General features: G+C 47.3%; 1 protein-coding gene across 5 annotated transcripts; it reads left to right on the top strand.

Annotated features, from left to right (window-relative positions):
- Positions 1-7,547: 7,547 nt before the first annotated feature.
- On the top strand, positions 7,548-11,825 carry LOC122237322 (ral guanine nucleotide dissociation stimulator-like). 5 transcript variants are annotated; one of them, XR_006215739.1, is made up of 6 exons: positions 7,548-7,687; positions 8,087-8,197; positions 9,149-9,348; positions 9,950-10,009; positions 10,951-11,143; positions 11,400-11,825. XR_006215739.1 is itself a non-coding variant. In XM_042981422.1 (5 exons), exons 2-5 carry the CDS (start codon positions 8,102-8,104, stop codon positions 11,497-11,499), a joined length of 456 nt encoding a protein of 151 aa, XP_042837356.1. In that variant the 5' UTR covers positions 7,548-7,687; positions 8,087-8,101; the 3' UTR covers positions 11,500-11,825. The 5 variants fall into 5 exon arrangements, 4 of the variants coding, with proteins under 4 accessions (XP_042837356.1, XP_042837374.1, XP_042837370.1 ...); XM_042981422.1 differs by lacking the exon at positions 10,951-11,143; XM_042981440.1 differs by lacking the exon at positions 10,951-11,143 and having other exon boundaries at positions 11,385-11,825.
- Positions 11,826-12,399: the final 574 nt, after the last annotated feature.

The following is a 12,399-nucleotide window of genomic DNA, read 5'->3' as shown; positions in this document are numbered from 1 at the left end:
AGAGGTTCACAGACCACAAAGAGGCAATTAACATACCTGAGCTAGGAGGTCCTCAAAGTGGTTTGCCCAGGTCTGGCACTTAACTCATACCTGAGGGAACAGTCAGCATCCTCTTCCCAGACATCAATCACCTAAGCCTCTTCAAGTATGGTGGGATTTCAAATGGCAAAGCAAGAGAGGAGGGAAACAAGCAGACATCATGTGGTACTCTCAGGGACCTGCAGCATCCAGGTTAGTCCCTGACTAAAGACTGCCAAGTCATCATCCCCTCAGAGACACTGTGCATCTGTTAAGAAATAAACATGCCAGAGGGCCTGCCTAGAGACAAGTTCACAATATGTTGATCCAGCCTACACAAAGAGTTAAGTTTCAAATGGGGGACATTCCCATGGCCTCCCACAACACTAAGGCACTTCTCCTTTTACAAGTGAACCAACTGAATCAATGAGAGCTTAAGTAATTTCCTCAAAGACTCCCAGCCAATGCACACAAAGTGGAGATTCTACAACACATGGTCATGTCATCATCTGCTAACATACATATATTCATGTCCCCTCAAAATCCTAATGCTTGATGTGATGGTATTAGCAGGTGGGACCTCTGGAAGGTGAGTAGGTCATGAGGCCCTCATGAATGGGATTAGTGCTCTTATAAAAGAGATGCCACAGAGACCCCTTGCTCCTTCTACCAAGTGAGGACACAGTGTTTGGCTATGAATCCGGAAGATGGCCCTCATAGGACTCAACCATGCTGGAGCCTTGATCTTAGACTTCCCAGCCTCCAGAGCCATAAGAAATAAGTTTCTGTGGTCTATTTTGTTAGAGCAGCCCAAATGGACTGAGACACTACCCAAACAGATGTTGACAAGTTTAACAAGATGAGATGAAGATTGTTAATGTGAAATAGAATTACAATAAATACATTGACCTCAATTTCAGGGTTTTTTTTTAACGTTTTATTTTTGAGAGAGAGAGACAGACAGATGGACAGAGCATGAACAGGGGAGGGGCAGAGAGAGAGGGAGACACAGAATCTGAAGCATGCTCCAGGCCCAGCACAGAACCCAACTCAGTGATCCAACACACAAACCGCGATATCATGACCTGAGTCAAAGTCAAACGCTCAACTGACTGAACCACCTAGGCATCCCATTTACAGTTTTCAAAAAATATAAATTACAGTATGCATCTCCACAACTGTTGTGAGGATTTGCGGGTTACCAGGAGCCCTTGTCAAAAGATTTTAATGTCACTGAAAACTCAATGTGAATCTCTTGGCTTATCTTATCTGCATATGACAAGGACCACAGGAAGGTTGTGATAGAGCTAGTCAGATCACACCTATAGAACAGAGTGTCCTGAATATTCAAGTAAGACACAATGGGGAAGACATAGGAGGCAAGCCAAGGGCTTCATAACAAAATATACTTACCACTGAACTCATTCTTTTTTAGTAGTGCACCAACAACCCAGCCCACTTAACTAAAGCAGCTCTAGAATCAATCTCTGGCAACAGGATCATAGGAAAGTACAACACAAATACCACACAAATGGACACAAAATGATCTTGCAGATCTCACAAAGATGTAGTACCTCATGAAGCCTAGTAAATGGACAAAGAATCTGGCAATTCAGCCAGAATAATGACCCAATACATGCTCAAAGGAGAATGGTAGGAAGAAAAAAGACCAAGAGAAGCTAAAAGAGGGCAATGAAGGTAGAGGGTTCATATATATATATATATATATATATATATATATATATATATATAGAAGCGCAATCAAGACATAGGCAAATCAGAACCCTAGAAGTGCCCCGCTGATGACCATAAAATTGACCAGATTCTTCTAGTGTCTTCGGAATAGTTGTTTTGCTTTGTTTTCAAGACATGGATTTTTTCCCTCCAAGGGCTGATTTGGATTGCAGAAATCTCATCCAAGGTGCAGTTGTGGAGGAACTCAAGAGAGGGATGAGGTGTGCCTGGAACCCCGTTCACCTCCTGCTGTGAACTCTCAGCTGGGTCTAAAGGGGAAGGTGGGATGGTATCCCTTAGACCTGCCCTTGCCTCAATCCTGGGATCCTTGTACGCCTCTCTCAAGAGGCACGAGGGGTGCCATGGTCCTGCTTTCAGAACCCACAGTGTAGAAGCAGGCACCCAGATGTTCAGTACGTGGAAATTTTGAAGGCAGGTGTCATCTTGAATGCACAGGGCTTCCTGACTTTTGGTCACCCTTCCCCCAACATTGGCCTATGGCCTGTTGTGCCCAGGCCTGAGGGGGAAGGGTTGGGGGGCAGGTGGCCATGAATGTTGCACTCTCCAGGATCTGATCAAACAGGGAGAAAGATTAGTGGTTCTCTTGCTGGTGGAAAGTTTTCCCTCATCTTCCCCTCAGGCTGACACAGCCTTTCCTGTGTTGGCCTGTGTAAAAGAAGACTTCAAGGCGGAGCCAAGCAAAACTAGATTAGCAGAGTACCTGTGCCTGACCAAATGGAACTGGTGGCTGTGAGCAGATACACGTGTTGGAACAGACTGTCTTCTCCCTCAGGCCACGGTGCCGTTGGCCTGTGCATGTTCTTCCCACCTGAGTTTTCGTTTGCGAGATTACCTTCACTAAGCACGCTCCGGCTATCTGCAAAGAGCTCCTTATCTGCTTGGTGAACTCACCTTTCATGGACTTTGAGGTCCTCTTCTGCTGCACTGGCTTGGCATCTATGTAAGAGCCTCCAGGCCCTCAAACCTAGAGGCTGCACTGAATCCTTGCTTCTATAAGTTATTATTATTATTTTTTACTATTGCCCGAAGTGTCTCCTCTGCTGCTCCCATGAAAGGAAGGTTTTGGCCCTCAAAAAAGCAGAATGGGAGAGGGGCTCTCATCTTCAGCTTCTTTTCCTCCCACAGGAACATCCTCTATAATTCCATATACCCCAACATGCCCTGATTCTGGGGATTCTTTCCTTTTCAACTGTGTCTCCCAAGACTAAGCCCAGGTCTCTCAACAGCAGTCAAATACATGTCTTGTGGTTCTGAAGAGTCAGAAGCACAGAAATTTCCCAAGAGAAAAAGAAGAGCATGCCATGTGGGGTCAAGGAGTCACCCTGCAAAATCTGGATCCAGATTTCCCAGGTCATTCTAGGTTGATATTTGAGGTCAAACTTGATCAAAAGAAAATCCAAGAAGATCTTTGGTCTAGGTCATTCCTACATGTAATAAATTGTGCTATGAAATCATCAACCAGGTGAGAAGTCATAGGTCAGTCATACCTGGCTGTCTCCATTGGTAGAGCATGTGACTCTTGATCTTGGGGTCAGTGAGTTCAAGCCCCACATTGGGCATAGAACTAACTTAAAAAATGTAAATTCACAGATCGTTTTTCACAAGGGTGAAGTGGACTGTGAGTGCCAGTTCTGGAATATAGACAAAACTGAGTTAGATTCTGGAAATGCCCAGGTAGGATAAGATGCTGAGACCGATGACTGAGTGACACCCACATTAGTCAGCTTGGGCTGCCTTCACAGAATACCACATACTGCATGGATTTAAGAGATAGGTGTTTTCTCTCAATTCTGGAGGCTGGAAATCTAAGATCAAGACTGGAAGTTCTCAGCAATTCATGTTTGAGTGAGAGCTCTATTCCTGTCCTCACAGAGGGTCCATGACCAACTCATCCAGCATTCTAAGAGCAGCGGGGATAACAACCACCACGAAAATACGGAAGACTTCGCCTGGTGGCCCTTTATTTCTGTGGAGCTAGAGGGGATTGAAATAGGAGGTGAGGAGGTGTGGGGGAAAGGAAAGTGCACAGGACCTGGCTCCTCTGAACACACAATAAGCCCTCATTGATTCTCCCAGGCTGTGGAACCTTCAGGGCAGTCTGTGTTTCTTCTAATGTCAGGGCAAATGGCTAACTCTGTCCTGATGATAGATGTCATGATATCTAGGGGCAAATCTCATGAGATCTTAGGTCAAATCTGTAGAGATCTTGGGCCAAATCTCACAGGAAGTTGCGGCAGCCAGAACTTCCTTGCCTAGCCCGGTTTGTGCAGGGGAATTAGGTAGAGTTGTAATATTCCTGGACTGGGAACACTTAGGAAAACATGGGGTCCCACAATAGCTCTCTCCATGTCACCAGCACCAAGAGACAAGGGGTTTTCTTCAAACTTCCTCTGTCTCTCAGCATTCTCAATACCGAGAGATCATGACCTCATCGGAAATAAAGAGTGGGGTGATTAAGCGTAAGTGTACATAATATATGTGATTCTTTCAATTTAATTGGCTAACTGGGCTGAAGTTTTAATATCTACCCTACACTTACAGCCATGTGGTGTATAGGAGTTTTCCTACTTCAAAACAGTCAATCTCAAGAGGGACTACATTGATTTATCAACCACCAGCCTTTTTATTCGCAGTCATATATCTTAATACTATATGTCTGCAAGCTCACTAATTATTATTGTTAACTTATTGTTTTACTAATTTTTATTTTTAGAAGGCAATGATAATTCACTGTTTAAAATATTCATATATATTAGTAAACATTAATTTTCATGTATATATATTCATATTCAAATATATACTATTTATATGAATATATACATTTATATACACACGCACACATATATCATTACTCTTCTTTTTTCCTTCATGTAATCTGTAATTCAGGTAGAATATTTTCCTTCAGTCATAGGAATTACCTTTTGTATATTTTGTGGTGCAGATCTAATGATACTGTTTCTATGCCTGTGGGACATATTTTCTCATAGATCATTACTTAAATTCCTTGCCTTTAAAACAAAGAAAGAACATTGGGGTGGAGGAGAGAGGAAAATGGAGGCTGAGCACTGAGTAGGGTACTTGTTGGGACGTGTACTGGGTGTTGTATGTACATGATGAACCACCAGGAAACTACCCCCAAAACCAAGAGCACACTGTATATGCACTATGTGTTAGCCAATTTGACAATAAATTATATTAAAAACAGGCAAGGAATGAGTGTAAAGATGGACATTTTAGACAAACCAGACCTGGCCAATAACATCCTCCCATGTGCATGTCTCTGTTCTCGTACTACATGTGTTGATAGTTGCAAATTACGTGATATCCTAGGGAGGGAGAAGGGACAAAATGGAGGAACTCGGGGTTCCTGAGTGACCACATGAAGTAGTTTAACTCCAACCTGAACACACACCCAGAATTGTCATGGGGGGAACCTATGGGGACATGCTAGAGAAATTTTGGGGAGTTCTCTAGTAATCCAGCATAACCTAATATACCTACAAAATGGTAACCTACAAGTTAACTTCGATATCAGTCTAGTTCCCTTAAAAATGGCTGTTTCAGTCAGTAGTACAAGAGGCTCTTGATCTTGGAGTCTTGCTTTTGCACCCCATGTTAGGAGTACAGTTGACTCAAAATCAGTAAAATAAGTATTGAAAAATGACCCAAGTAAATTAGGCTATAATGACTGAGCTGCTAAATGGTAGGATGGATCCCCTTACCTCTTCATTCAGCCACTGGAATGAATATCTGAGCATTCAGATAGTGCCAGTGCTGATAAGGCAGCCAGGTCTTCCCTCCAGGAGCTGAAGGTCTAGATAGGAAGATGGAAAGAACATGAAACAAAAATGGGAATGACATGAGCAATGACTCCATAGAAAAAAATCGAGGTGCTACAACTGGGTCCTGAGCTCCACTAGGTGTGGGTCTGACAAGTCTGTGCTGAGGAAACATTAATATTTCCTGCAGCAGTGCAAGAACGAGTCAGCCTTGCACAAATCCGAGTATATGTAGCCTGGCAGAAGGCACAGTGGTGCAGACACTCGGAGGCAGAGGTCGGTGTTGTCAGAGTGGACATTTGAAAGGAGACCAGGGAGACCGGAGTGGGGGAGGACAGCAGAGAGAGAGGGTAAGGAGGGCCAGGGCCTGGGGCAGGAGGACATTTTCAGTACTCTGCTACTAGTGCTGTGTGACAATATTCCCCCACTGTTAGTGGCTTTCCCATAAACATTTACTGTCTCACAGTCTCGGGGGACCAGGAATTCAGCAATGCTCATCTGGTGGCTCCTGACAGAGCCTCTCAGGAGTTTGGGGCTGCTGTCAGCACTGAGGCAGGACCTGCTTCACTCAACCCCTGAGCTCACTTCAGGGTATGGCAGAATTCATATCCTGTCTGTTGTCTCTCAGGGCTAGGCTATGTGTACCTGTCTGTGTCATTATTCAACACAGGGGTTTGTTCCCCGGTGTGAGGATCTGAGAGACAACACAGGTCAGAGTGAGCCAAGGCTGTGCATGGACATTTTACCACCAAAACTTGGAGGGGGCTTTGGGTTACATTGACATCTTCTGTGGAACAAAAGTGAATCACTAAGTCTAGACCACACTCCTGAAAGGGGGTTACACAAGGATGTGTCCACAGGATGTGGGGATCCCAGGGAGTCACTGAGGGGAGGATAAATGAAGACCCTGACAGGATCAATGCCTTGCCCAGAATACAGGCTGGTAAAAAGAACCAAGCATGAACCCAACTCCATGTCCTCAAGGTGGGGTCCTTGACTTGGTGCAGGTTTTCTGAGGGGGCTCTGGAAAAGGTTGTGTTAGCATAACTGTGTGCAGACATGGAGGTGGCGTGGGGGTGAGGTTGAAGAGGAGTGTAACAGGAGACATTCCAGCATGTTCTTCTCTGAGGAGGACCCCAGGCCACGGCAACCCACTGAGTGCCACCCTGTCCCCATTGTACCCAGTGGGAAGGGAGGGAATGGCTCCTGGCACACAACTGGCAAATCTGAGGTAAAAGTGAGTTGTGACCTTCTAGGCCACAGCTCCAATCCCTTCTGTAGGGTTTGCTTTGGAATTTAGAGAGCGTATACTCTTGGGAAGGTTTTGGCCATCCCTTTCTGGGGGGGTTGTTGTCTTTTGGGCATCCAGAAAGTGAGCTCCAGTCAACACCCCATACACACACACACGCAAACACACGCACGCACTCACAAACACACACCAGTAAGGACTGTAGGGTGATACCTGACGAACAGCAGAATCAGAGGAGGTAAAGAGATGAAGTAAATGCGGTTGGATGAATTTCCTACACCACTCCTCCAATTTCATAGGTATCATCTCACATATATCTGAGGACATCCTGAGGAAGTACATGCTAGAATAATCTCCATTGTGCAGGAAAGACACAGACCACCCTTGAGACACACAATCGCTTATCTGGGGTCAGATACGGAAGAATGAGGAGTTGTGTCTGAACCCAGACATGTCTCAAAGCCGGGAACATGGCTGCACCCAGACCTTCGCAGGGGGCTGTGGAGAGGGGTACATTGGTATAACTGTGTACACATGTGACACTTCATGGAGGAAGGGGATGAGCAGTCAGCAAACCAGAGCACTATTTCATAGGTGTTATCGCAGGAGGGGACTCAGAGGATCCTAGGCAGTGAAGTCACTTCCTTGATCAGAGACCATAACAGAACATGGAACCCCTGTAACCAGGCAACCATGTTCTAGTAAGGTTCAATACCAGGCTCATCTAGTCACAGACAGTGACAGTTAGAGATGTTCTCTTGTTGTTACTCGACTTACAGGGGCGCTGGTTTCCAGAAACCCCAGTGTGCAGGATTATTCGGACATTGGAAGTTTCCTTAACCCACGCTCACGATGCCTCAGGCTCTTTTTCAGGAGGTCCTGTAAGGTACATAGAGCAGCCTAGAGCAGACCAGTTCAAGTCAGGCCACTGCTCTAAGCCATCCTGGGCAGCCCCAACCCCTCCTGTTCATTTGCAGGGAAAGCAGGACATGTGGGGAGGTCCTGTTCTGGACTGGAAGAGGTTGGATGGCAGTGGACAACCTGGTGGTTCCATCATGGCCACCATGATGGGAAGGAGGGAAAAGAGATCCCTGTGGTGCCTCTAACCTGTCCCAGAGTTAATCAAAGGCCCTGAAGATGTGTTGCTTTTTCCTTTTTGGTGGAGGTCTGTGCACACTGTGGTGTTGTATGTCTGGAATGGAGTCACAAGTGTCTGAGGACAAGTAAAGGCTGTCAGACAGGGCTCTAAGGCCTCCTGCCTGGCTGCTGGGCATTGTCTTTATAGAGATGCACTGCAGAGATGGGGCAGGAGCTGAATGATGAGAGCCCCTGCTCTACTTCTCTGAAGGACAGGAGGAAGCCCTGTGCTGCCAACAGGATGAAGTTCTGGCTCAGGGTGAGTGCAGGGACCAGGGAGACCCAAAACCCAGGGCCCAGAGGCAGCGAAAGGATCCCAGGGCACAGAAGCCACACTGCTACTCCCCTGGACTCCCTCATAGACTCCTGTCCCCAGATGAACCTGGAACCCGATCTCCTCCCCAAACATGTTCTCATGGCCCAGCCCTTGCCATGGCCAGACAAAAAGTCACTCTCCACATGTCTGTAGGAATATCAGAAAAGAGACCTGAAACCATTTCACGTCCCCTTCTGTCTAGAGCATGTGTGCACTATTGTACATATTTTCCCACCTCCTCTTTCCAAGTGTTCCTGTTGGCCTGGGCATCCTTCCATACCTTCTCCACATCTGGCACATGATCATGATGAACAGGGATATTTTCCAAAAGGGACTTGCAGTTCATGATATTATGTTGTTGCCCTTCAGTTTGGTTGCCAAGGAAAACATCCCTGGAGCCCCTCCAGATCAGGAACAGGGGCCTTACTGCCTAGACAACATTCCAGAAGGGATACTGGTTACCACACCCATTCAGCCCTTCACAGTTGTGGTGATTTCACATGATTCTCTTCTTTTGCCATGTCACAGTGCTGCACTGAGCATCCTACATGTCCTATTATCCTGATTCCAACCCCATCCCAGGAAATGCCTCTGTTTTCTGATCTCTAGAATGGAGTGTGTTGTTGGTAATCACAGGGACGATACTGTTAATGCGGGGAGGTGCTGTCCATACTCCTCTAACAATCTGACCTCAGATCCTAATGTGTTCAGTCATTCCCCACCTCAAATTCTCATGTGAATGCCAAGATCCTTTTTCCTACTGTGGGCACCCAGGTCTCACTCTTGCCACAAGTCACTCAGGGCTGGAGGTTTTGGTCTGCATTCTGGACCCCAACCCTCCTGATGTCCATGGTGCTGTGTCTGACTTTGTGTCCCTCCTCTGTTCTACCTCAGGGTAAAAAGGCCGCACCCGTGAATGAGAATGAGAACTGTGTGGAGGAGACCATCGAAGGAGGCTGGATGCTATTGGAACAGCGAGTGGAGCACCTGGTGCCTGCCTTCCTGTGGAGAGACCCCACCTGCTTCTTCACATTCTTGGGCACGTACAGAGCTTTTGCTACCACCCAACAGGTCCTGGAACTATTGTTTATGAGGTGAGCACCCTGCCCTCTGCAGCCCAGTTTGATTCAGCCCCTTAAGGCTTTGAGTCTAGGGAAATTCACCAAGCCTTCCTGAGTCTCAGTTTGTTTCTCTGATCAGGGTAGAATAATTACAGGGACACAGTGGGGCCCTGCATGGAAAGTGACCCTGGCCCTGTGGAAAGGTCTGCTGGCAGGGCTGTGTCTTCCCTGGGATATCATTGTCCTCTACCCCATAATGAGGTTTTTGCCTCATCACTCAATTTCACCAGATCTTGAGTTGGGCTGTTTTCCCATTTGAAAATGAGATGTGAGGCTCCATGTGGGGGTATGAATCCTGGGGCAAACCAGAGCAAAATACCGGGGAATAAGCATGAGGCCCAGGCCCACTCCAATATGTGTGATGGGGTGGAATGGGGCCCTAAAAATCATCAAACATACAGGAAGCCCCACTACATGCAAGCACTTCTGTAGGAGCTGACTGGGATCCAATGCACAGAGCAGACAGCACCCTCCCCTCCAGAGCTCCATTCTAGTCAGCAGTCAGTGACCCTGGATACGACAAGAGGTAGTATCCACAGGACAGCTTATATGATGCCCTTCTGGCCTCCTCCAGATATGGCTGCTTCCTTCCTGACACTGAGGAGGATGGCGGACCCTGGAAGCAGGAGAAAATGTGAGTAGGCTGAGGTCATGCTAGAAGGCCTTCCTTCTCCAAGAGGGCAGTGCCGGGACTGTGGGGGGAGGGGCTGCAGGACCCAGCATCCCACAAATCTGAGAGTCCTGTGAGAGGGCAAATGTCTGAGGGCTTCTGTTTGGAAGCAAGGAAAGGGGTCCTGTCCTGTAGGTTAGAGGATAGGCTGTGGGCACAGTGAAATAGAAAAGGGCACCAGAGGACAGAGTCAGCCCCTTAGAGAGTCCAATCCTATCCCTTCCCACTCCCATCCCTGCCTCCACCCCCACCAGGGGACCCAGATTAAAGGTTTTGGGGAGCAGCACGCTCACCACCTTATGGAACTTCAACAGTGCGTGCTTAGCAAGTGTTCAGGAGACCCAGTGAGGGTTCAAGGACCAGATATCTCCCACCCTGTGGGAGACCAGTGTCAGTGGGAGGACACCCACATGTGCACTGAGTGAATGAGGCAGCATATAGGCACAGGTCGTCACGTTTAAGGTATGAGGAGGGTCCCAGCAAGCCCAGGTAAGAGACAGAGTCCCTTTGTCCCATATTTGTTCAGATTTTCATGGAGCACTAGTGTGTGCAGTGAAGGCACTGACTCATCCTGACACCACCCCGCCACTCACGCACGGAGTTCAGTTCAAGTGGGAGGTAGGCAGGTCGACACACCAAGGAGTATGTCTGGCTTCCCCAAGAAGGACAGACTTGGCCACATCATTGGTTAATGGGTCCCAGTCAAAAAGACTTTGGCCAGCCCCTCTTCAGTGACTAAACTATCTCAAGCAGGACTCTGAAATCACAGGTGGACAAGGTGTAGGAACAGCCTCTGGACAGCCAGGAGCAGGAGGCATAGAGGCCAGGTCCAACAGGGATGTTCTGAACATCAGTGCGGGAGGAGCACCCCGTCCTGATTCTTCTGGCTACTTTTGTATCGCCAGGGCTATCTCCTCCATTTTGGGCACCTGGATGGACTACTACCCTGAGGAATTTTTCCAGCCCCAGAATTCCTCAGCCTGAAAATGCTGCTGGCATACGTGGGGCTGAACATGCAAGGCTCAGAGCTGGAGCACCGTGCCCACTTTCTCTTCTCATTGTGGAGATACCTTGAGCCCAATGAGCCAGAGTCTGTGGGTGAGGAGGACTCTGTGTGGGAGATGTGGGCATGAGGAGGGGACAGGGTATGCCACACAGTGCATGTTTCCTGAGACTGCGGTTGGGCTAGGAGGAGTGCATAGTCTCATATCACTGTTCCATTAGCCTGCCATCTGGGGAGAATTCTTCCTGGTGGGTTCTTTGACTCAGATGACAATGTCTGCGGGAGAGGTTTCCTTTATTTGGAAGGGCCATGGAATGGCAATCATGGTGATGACAGTTTCTATTCTTGAAGCTATGGCACCAGCTCCAGAGCAAGATCCAGATGTCCCTCAGGAGCTGGCCCCCGCTATCTCTGTGGTGCCCACTGCAGCTTCACAGCCCAGGCTGCCTGAAGCCACCACTCATTCTGGAGCTCAGCAATTAGAAGAAGTGGTGACCCTCCCTGCAGCGTCCCCACCAGTGGAAGTGGTAGTCCTAGCTCTGATTCACTGTCAGGAGCTGGAAGAGCCACCTGCCCCTTTGGTGGACCCACAACCTGAGCAGCCTCCAGCCCCAGCTGGCGAGGTCATGGACGGGCTGGAGCAACCACCTGCTGCAGCTGGGCAACCAGCCTCAGCTCCAGAGCAGCGGCTCATGTTGGCTGCAACCCCAAAGGATGACTGCCCTTCTGCTGTCATTGTGTTCTTTGTAATTTTTGTGGTTTGTATAGAGATATTTAATGGCCTTAGATATTTTTTTTGTAAATAAAACATAACTTCAGATAAAACTTTACTCTGATCTTTTTAAATTATACATTGACGTGACATTACGTACATTCACAGAATTATACAACCATGACCATTATGTACTCCTAGAACATTTCCATCACAGACACATGTATACTACCCATCAGCCATGGCTCAACCCTCACCCTGGTCTCTGCAACCACTGACCTCAGTTTCTGCTGCTTTAGCTCCTCTGGGGTTTTCAGGTGTGTGCAATCACACAACATGGCTTATTGTGTCTGGCTACATAACATGAGAGTGATTAGTAATTGGTTAAATATTCAATGAAACTAATATTTTTATGACACAGGAATATTCCCCAAAGAGCAAAGATTATGTGAAGCCCCCTACTTAAAATATCTTCATTATCTGGGATAAGGATCCCATTTAGAAGTTTGACTGGAGAGCCAAAAGCCACAAGAGAAATGTCTGGAGCAGAGTAATACCTTGAAGACCTTTCATTTTCCTGGATAGGCCATTTTTAAATTAGTTTAAGGTGCATATTAAACAAATATCAAATTCAAATAT

The sequence above is a fragment of the Panthera tigris genome, chromosome A1 (genome assembly GCF_018350195.1).
Source record: "Panthera tigris isolate Pti1 chromosome A1, P.tigris_Pti1_mat1.1, whole genome shotgun sequence".
Classification (NCBI taxonomy): Eukaryota; Metazoa; Chordata; class Mammalia; order Carnivora; family Felidae; genus Panthera; species Panthera tigris.
Note: the sequence above shows the minus strand (reverse complement) of the source record. Positions and strands in the feature narration are given on the sequence as shown.

Bases quoted from the DNA above. Each gene is read 5' to 3' on its own strand.
- LOC122237322 (XM_042981422.1), top strand. From the start codon at position 8,102: ATGGGGCAGGAGCTGAATGATGAGAGCCCCTGCTCTACTTCTCTGAAG. The intron at 9,349-9,949 runs GTGAGCACCCTG...GGCCTCCTCCAG, and splicing joins CTGGAACTATTGTTTATGAG to ATATGGCTGCTTCCTTCCTG. The intron at 10,010-11,399 runs GTGAGTAGGCTG...CTATTCTTGAAG, and splicing joins CCCTGGAAGCAGGAGAAAAT to CTATGGCACCAGCTCCAGAG.